This window comes from Abramis brama (assembly GCF_963993115.1).
Source record: "Abramis brama genome assembly, chromosome: 20".
NCBI classification, from domain to species: Eukaryota; Metazoa; Chordata; class Actinopteri; order Cypriniformes; family Leuciscidae; genus Abramis; species Abramis brama.
This window is the reverse complement of record NC_139982.1, coordinates 24,423,175-24,431,204: the sequence shown is the minus strand read 5'-3', so window position 1 is coordinate 24,431,204 and position 8,030 is coordinate 24,423,175. Positions and strand designations below refer to the sequence as shown.

The 8,030-nt window shown below is 39.3% G+C and overlaps 2 protein-coding genes across 2 annotated transcripts in view; one reads left to right on the top strand and one right to left on the bottom strand.

Annotated features, from left to right (window-relative positions):
* Window positions 1–309: 309 nt before the first annotated feature.
* Window positions 310–4,023, bottom strand: gins3 (GINS complex subunit 3). The gene is made up of 3 exons (XM_084095995.1): window positions 3,685–4,023; window positions 2,342–2,575; window positions 310–725 (listed from the first exon to the last, which is right to left on the bottom strand). Exons 1-3 carry the CDS (start codon window positions 3,853–3,855, stop codon window positions 495–497), a joined length of 636 nt encoding a protein of 211 aa, XP_083952121.1. The 5' UTR covers window positions 3,856–4,023; the 3' UTR covers window positions 310–494.
* Window positions 4,024–6,112: 2,089 nt separating this feature from the next.
* znrf1 (zinc and ring finger 1) overlaps window positions 6,113–8,030 on the top strand; it is a 34,981-nt gene continuing 33,063 nt past the window's right edge. The window contains exon 1 of the mRNA XM_084095724.1: window positions 6,113–7,046. Within this exon, the coding sequence (XP_083951850.1) occupies window positions 6,659–7,046 (388 nt within the window). The 5' untranslated portion in view covers window positions 6,113–6,658. The remainder of the gene's footprint in view (window positions 7,047–8,030) is intronic.

Below are 8,030 nucleotides of genomic sequence, written 5' to 3'. Positions count from 1 at the left end.
GTGACGCATACAAATGTCACCTCCAATATTCTAAATGGATCACCAGAAACGAGCACCCTTTACATGAGAGCATAAATGCATTAATGTTAATTATTTATGTTTCAGTCTAAACACCGGAAACAATCATTGTTAAAATGTTTTGGATATTGATGTGGATGACATGCAAACTCATACCCAGGCTTTAAAAACACAGACAGAGCCCGTCAAAGGAGAATCTCAATTGCTTTATAAAAAGCACATCTCTGGGTGAATATATATATATATAAAATATGATTATGAAGTTTCAAAAACAGAAAAAGAAACAGTTAAAACATTATAATAAATTGATTTATTGACCATATACCAAATTGAAATAGTTTATACACAGAAATATTACAGTAAAAAATTCAGACAATTTAATACAACTCTCAATATCACACATATGCACATGACTCACTTTCTCACACATTCACAAGAAACCCTACTTTTACCTTTTTTTACAATCTTTTGGACTTTCAGGCCTGTAGGTCTGTAATTTTCCTCTTTCTGTAGTTGATAACTAGACTAGAGGCAGTGAGGTGAGAGGACCGGCCTTTTTCCCACAGTTGGAAACTGTTAAGTCCACTCTGCCCTGACTTAAACAAGCATCTCTCTAAACAATCCAATCGCTCCACCAGCGCTGATGTGTCCTCGTTGTAGGCGTTTTGGGATGAGTCCATGGTCCGACGGAAACGACCAATGAAGGTCTGATAAGAGAGATGGGGACAGTATAGATAATATGGATTGGAAGTACAATTATACATCCTTAGAGGATGCAGGGACAGTTGAGGAAAGAGTCTTAATACTTCTATTCAGTTACACCAATAATCAGTCAATTTAACTCCTAAAATGTAATTAATTCAGCACTAGAAATGATCAAAATAAGTAGACTTTATGGTGCACAATTTCTCACATGGTTTTAAACACTAAAAATCATTTTGTATTTGCTATTTCAAACATATATTAAAAGAATTTAGCCATATTCTTAATGTTTAAAGCTGCTTGTTGAATTGCAATAACCAAAAGCCATAATATCCAGCCATAATATCTATGCAGCAGATTTGTAAAGCCCTAAATTAAGCAAAATTGACTTTCCATAAGCTTAAGTAACATGGAGCTTTAATTGCATTTACTGATTTAACACAACAGATCTGTACGTCCTATTGAACCTGCCATACCAGTCTGCCCAGCAACTGGTCAGTGCTAGTAATGATTTTAAATGTATTGCTCCCTCTACTGGTTGAGATAAGAAATAGCAGATGGATCAGTAATGCATGCATGTCCCTAATGCCGAGTTCACAATGTATGATTTTCCAAGTAGTCGGGTCACTGTTCTTTTCACACTGCACAACTATCTGGGGTAACATTCAGTTGCTGCTGTGTTAACACTGCACGATGGATCGGAGACAGGGGGTTTGCATGACTTTACAAAAGAAAGAATCGCAGACCACTTCTAACTGGTCCGCAAACTACGTTTCACAACCAAACACGCGAGAAGTGATAAGGAAATAACGCAAGATCACGCGTGCGTGAGACGGGAGTTCTCACGCCAGACTGGAATTTTTATTAAAAATGATAGCCTGCAAGAAGATTGCGATCCAAATTGTCTGTGATAATGTAGGAGGAAATGGTTGGGGAGACGCGGGGAGCAAGGATTGTGTGTTCTGCAAAGAGAGCTGGGGTAAATAAATAATTTTGCAATGTGCTGCTGGTCAAGCAAATGTTTGTGCTTCGTTTCTGTTTGATATAATTGTAAATATATCTATTAAAATACTGATATTGTGGTCTATAACTCCTCCCCGAACATCCCGCTGTCCTGTTTCTTGCTCTCTTATTGGATGTAGGTCTTCGCCGACGTAGTTTTCAGTCAGAACACATTTCACACTGCAGGATTCTGAATCGCCGACTAGTCCAGATATTTGCATGCCAAATATCTCACGGGCGTCGGCGACTCATTGCGATTCTCTCAAATCGTGTCTTTGGTCATTCACAGTGCGTGATTGTCCCTTGCATGAACGAGCACCGATTTTGCCTATGATTTCGGGCATTTGTTGGCGATCTCGCGAGCGAAAATCGGGCCTAAATTTGTGCAGTGTGAACTCGGCATTAGTTGTTTAACTGACATAATTTTAGCATGTGAAGTTGCGAACCTTAACAACAAGCCTTGTTCTAACTACCAATTACTAACTAGGTTAAAGTACATTAAACAAAACTCCTTACCATATCTTGCAGGGTTAACATTTAAAGAAGATTTTCCGAGCATTTGCATGCTCTTTAAAGTCATAATTTATTGTTTTATGACTACCTATCTAGACATGCTCACCTGGAGGATGGTATTAGCAATCTCTGGGTTTTCTGGGCTGTCAAAATGCAGCATCTGGGAGCCTAAACCATAGTAATATGGCCCCATTTTTTGCAGGTCTACAACAGCGGGATCTGCCCCGAACACTGTTCTCCAGCCCTCACGATACACCTTCGGCAGCTCCATGGACAGCACTCGCCTCTTCCTTTCATACAAGCCCTTGGCCAGCCAGAGCGGCATCTCCATCTTTGTGCCCTGAAACATACAAACACAAGAATAAATCTGCGAAAAGACACTTTCTTCTCATATGAAGTTGCCATTAGACCACCATATAAATATGTTGTGGTCAGGGCCATAAACACCATAGACAAAAGGGGGACAAGGGGGACCCCTGATAAAACGGCTAAATTGTCGCACACCAATATTTGATATTATTGATGCTCTGTTTTTAGGATGACACCAAGTTTTAAAAGTTACATTTTTAGGCTGGTCCGCCTCAGTGGTCTAACAGCGCTCGTCAAAATGATTAAGATGGTCAATAAAAAAGACGAGATTTACTGTTCACAGAAGATTAGAGCGAATTCCCACATGACACTTTGTACTTTTAACTGTGGAAGAGAGGTAAGTTGGAAAGGTGAGTAGCTTAAAAATGTAATATTTGACAACGGTTGCATGATAGAAATGTGAAACTGACAGTAATATCCAGTGATGCAAACTTAACTTTTTTTTATCAGATTGTTTTAAATTCAATATTGTTTTGGTGGTAACACTATCATTTTGAATATTGAACATTTCCAGAGTGCCATTTCCATCATATCTCAAATAATGTATTGTGTTTGATAACATTTTGTGGTGGAAATTAGTTAATTTTTCTAATAAACCTTCTTGTCCTTTTGCCTTAAGGTTAATTTCATAGCTGCCATTTTATGTATTAAACAGAAATTTAACTTTTTATTATTATTATTATTATTTATTTATTTTTTACTTTTTTTTGCTCTTCTTGGTAAAGTACAGTACAATACGGAAAAACTTTAAAAACGTCAAAATTATTGATAATGGGGGAAATTATGCCATTATGCTAAACCTGAGGGACATAAGTAATTTGTGGAAACCATTTTTATACAAATACATATTCACGTTTTGTTTTAATCATAGTTTAAACATAATAATTTATAAAGGTTGTTGTCTTAGATAAGAGAAGATCTAGGAAGAGAAGATTTAAAGTGTAAATTTGAAAAACAGTTCAAGAAGTTTTTGTGTCATCTTTGTATAACGTACCATCGCACGTAAAAGTGCTCGAAAAGCGATTAAACACTTTTATAACTGCTTTAAAACTAATTTTATTGATAAATGTATTGGTATACCTCCGGTATGTCGCGGCTCTCGCTGGATTTCTCTAGGAACCCGAGTCTCGGGAACGCGCTCTCAGTCCTGCACGGCAGTCGCTCGTGAGACAGTAAAATATCATCCAGAGAAAAGAAATTCTCCTCCATTCCGATCCCCGGAGGAACGGGCATGTAGGATAGCGCGTCCATTTATTTATATTTACAATAATTGAACGATAAAGGAGCAAACAAAATCTAACAGACGGTAAAAAATAAAGACAAACTTGTCAAAACAACAGCACTGTCATAGCCATGGTCATAGCAGCATTTGGCGCGCAACTTCAAATAAGAAGTAATGGAGCATTGAGCAGAGGGAGCATCGAACAGGCACGAGCAGTCGATAACAGAGTGATGAAGATTCGCAGCTTCTTTTACTGTCTATGGCAGCTTCTCAATTCTCTTTGATTTACAAATATCTGTGATTGAAACGTGGTAAAAAGAAAATACTCGGTCACTTTAAAAAGAAAAAAAACAGTATTTTGGTTGGCTGCTGAATTTATTTTATTTTAGAATTAGTTAGAGTCGTTTTAATAAGCAATGAACTTTTTAGAAGAAGAGAAAACATAAAAGGAAAATAGAATTAAGTAGGAACACAAATATTGAAATTATCATATTTACCAAATGCTTCTTTCTTTTTACGTTATGGAGCAACAACTCTGTCATGCGCATTTATTACTTTGGCCATCAGATGTCGCTATTTCTTTAATTTACCCACGAGACGGTCTATAATTGCAGTGATTACAGCTGTCTGTCAGTTAGTACTGAATACCATTACAAGTAAGAATGGTCTCATGTAAACATAACTATGGTTTACCAGTGGCCTGTCATTAAACAGAATTATAAAACTATATTATCTTGTTGTGAATTCAAAAGTTGTTTACAACACAATATAAGCAGACACACACAATGAAAGTTGAAGTTCTTAGATTGAAACTGCAAGTCAGTTTCTGTTCCTAAATAGAATGGGCCTATTTCTGTTCTTTAAAGGTCTCAGTTAATATATTATAATTAATAATATTATAATTATCTTAAATTATAAGGGCTGCCACACACTTTTGTGCTTTTTAACGTCATACATGCCATTATAAATATTTGATTTACAGCACAACATATGAAATATAAGTGCATAAAGAGACAATAAGTCACTGTCTTCTTTTAAAAAGATAAGACACAAGGCAGTTATGATGGTCACAGCCAAATTTGCAGAACAGACTCAGTACTTTGTCATATTACTTTTTTTTTATGGACATAAATTATGGTTTTTGCGCACTTACACTGCATGCTTAGATTACCCATAAATTATTTTTATATTCTCAAAATGGTCCTATAGGTATGACATTGCTCAATGCCCTGAGCACATTAGACTATACTGAATATTTCAGTTAAAGTAGTCTAATGTGTTCAGGGCATTGACATACCTATAGGACCATTTTGAGAATATAAAAATAATAATATAAAAGTTTATAATAATATAAAAGTTTAATTGTGAGATAGGCAGCAGTTGCACTAGAAAAAATTTAAAAATCATGTATTTTATGCTAATTTAAAAAGCCTCAGGGGAAGCAAATGTGATAATTTACATCGGTGTCTACGGTCCTGGTTACAAGATCATGCCTCTAAAAGATTTCAGCAAGTTTAATGCAATGCACACTATGATATCAGTGATGTGGTCCAAACTTAATTTATGAATGCAGAAATATTAATAAGCATAATGTATTGATTTACTGCGAGCAATACAGCAGAGAGAGATGCTTTGTCTTGCTGGAAGTTTAGGCCTATTGTATTTTATTTCATATTTTCAAATTGCAAATATGGATTTTCCATTTATTGTGATAATTTTACTATCACAATAAATGGTGATTTTATTACTATCACATTCTATAACTTATATTTGCTTTATTTTATTAACACACACATAACTTTTTTTTCCTATTATAATGTGTGTGTAATAATGCAACATACTAAATAATTGGCAATAAAACAGACGTGCCATAAATTACATTAAATTGCAAACTGACAGAGAAAGATGCACATTTTGACTAAACATGGTTTTCTTTTTGTCTGTCAAATGCCCCTGAGATTGCATGGCTTGTTGACTTAATTTTGGCCCCATTATGGACATGAAAGACCATTGATTTTCAGATAGCAACTCAAGCATGCATAAGGCCTTCGACTGAATGGTTGCAAACGAAAACATGAGTACCTAAATTAAACAATGTCTGCCGGGCCGGCAACGTTACTGGGTCACATCTCTGTCCTCCTTTAACACCATATTCAGATCACCAAGCGGCTGTTGGAGGCGAGACGTTGTCTGTGTTAACTTCTTAATAATTGATTGTTTGGGCTAGATGTTGTAAATCCATGCTCGCGTTTACAGCACATCTCGCCACTGTTAATCCGCGTATGCGCAGTAACCGCCTCTATTGTCTCGGAGCAGCAGCAGCGCACGGACGGATCTGCGCGTGCAGGGGAGCGGCACACGCTGACCCGAATCTCCAGGCAGACGGAGGGAGGACGAGCGGACCTGGACGTGTAGGCTACACTGAACGGGCATCATGACTGATGTATTTTGAGTCATTCCTCTTTGAATAAGAGAGAGCCTTCGCATTCAAAGTACTGCGGATGTGTTGTTGCGCGTGGTGATTCTGGGCAGGCTGTCCTGTCAGTTGCTTTTAAGCGGAGAACGTGTTGCGTTTTTGCTCGCGCGAACGGCTTTATCACCCCCTTGTTCCCTCGTGAGTTAAGGTGATTATTGAGACTTTAGGTCCATGATTCGACCAGGAAAATGGGCTGTTGCGTCTGCGAGACACAGCTGTTTTAGTCAGACTTGACAACCGCGGATTTTAGCGCTTGTTTTGGTCGCTTGTTTGAAAGGAGGCTCGAGAAGCGCCGCAGGGCGATCCGTGACACCCTTTCCGCGACACCCCCACCCATTTTTAGCGGATACTTTTGGATGGGGGGCAAACAGAGTACGGCGGGGCGGCCCCGGGGTGCTTTTCCCGGTGTCTCGACAGATGACAGCGCGGTGCCACCCTCGGCCCACTTCGGGCACTACCGGCCAGGTGGCACGATGGGACTGCGCAGCCGCTCGGTGAGCTCCGTGGCGGGGATGGGCATAGATCACAGCGCCACGGTGCCCTTCGGGTTTTACACCCCCAGAGGAACAGACACGGACAGAGCAGGAGGGGGGTCTGGCTCGGATCCTGCTCATAACGGGAACGGATACCAAGAAACTGGCGGGGGGCACCACACGGACGGTATGCTTTACCTGGGATCCCGGGCGTCGTTGGCAGACACTTTGCCCCTGCACATCGCGCCCCGATGGTTTAGCGCCCACAGCGGTAAGTGATAACTCAAACTCCGCATTTACAGGGCGCAGTGGCACAAAGCTACATCGATGCCACCACATGTAGTACGGAATATCACTTGAGGGCATATGCTGCTGCTGCTGCTGCTGCTCCAGTTTTCGCGCCGGCGGGAGGGGGAATGCGCACGAGACTTGTCTGACCAACGGCTGGACTCGACTGGCGCGAATCGACGTTAATAAGCCAGGTTGCAGCCTGTGATTTAATTGGGAGGGGGATTCAATTGTTATCATCCGCTTAGCTCGAACCACAATATGTCTCTCCGACTGGCTCATAGTGGTAGGGACATTGATTCGTCCCAGTGACTCGAATTTTTTTAATCACTTCACCAAAAAGATTTGTTCACTGGTTTGTAGGTATGGACCATGGAGTTTCTTTTTGTGTGCGAGAAAGTCATTGAATAATTCGCTGAGCCGATTTGTTACATTAATTCATTTTTGTTTCGCATGAATTTAAAGTCACCGTGAAATCAAAATAGGCAATTCCTATTTTCTAAGAAATATTGTTGTATTTATCATAAATGATTTATCTGTGCTCTGACAATGATATATCTGATCACTCACAATAGAGCAATAGAGTGTTTCAGATATGACATCACTTAGGTGAAAATGCAAAACGAGTTAGCATTTTAGCACTTCCGGTTCCGGTTCCATAGTCCCGAAGTCAATGTGTTTTTTTAATGGGATTTTGGTTAAATGGCTGAAATAATGTCTGTGGTGAACACAAGCTCAAGGCATTTTCACATTTTATTCTATGACATATAATACATCAGTATCACCCCACTTGTAAAAAAATTTTTAAAGCTGTTATGTGTTTTGAAAAAGGCGGATGCTAACAAGTGGCTAAATGGGACTTCAGAGGCTGTCAGGGACGTTAAACGTCATCCCGCTGAACAGGTTAACTCAGTCCGCTTTTACAGCAGCGTTATGCTTATAATTGTGCTCTTAAAAACCATTCTAA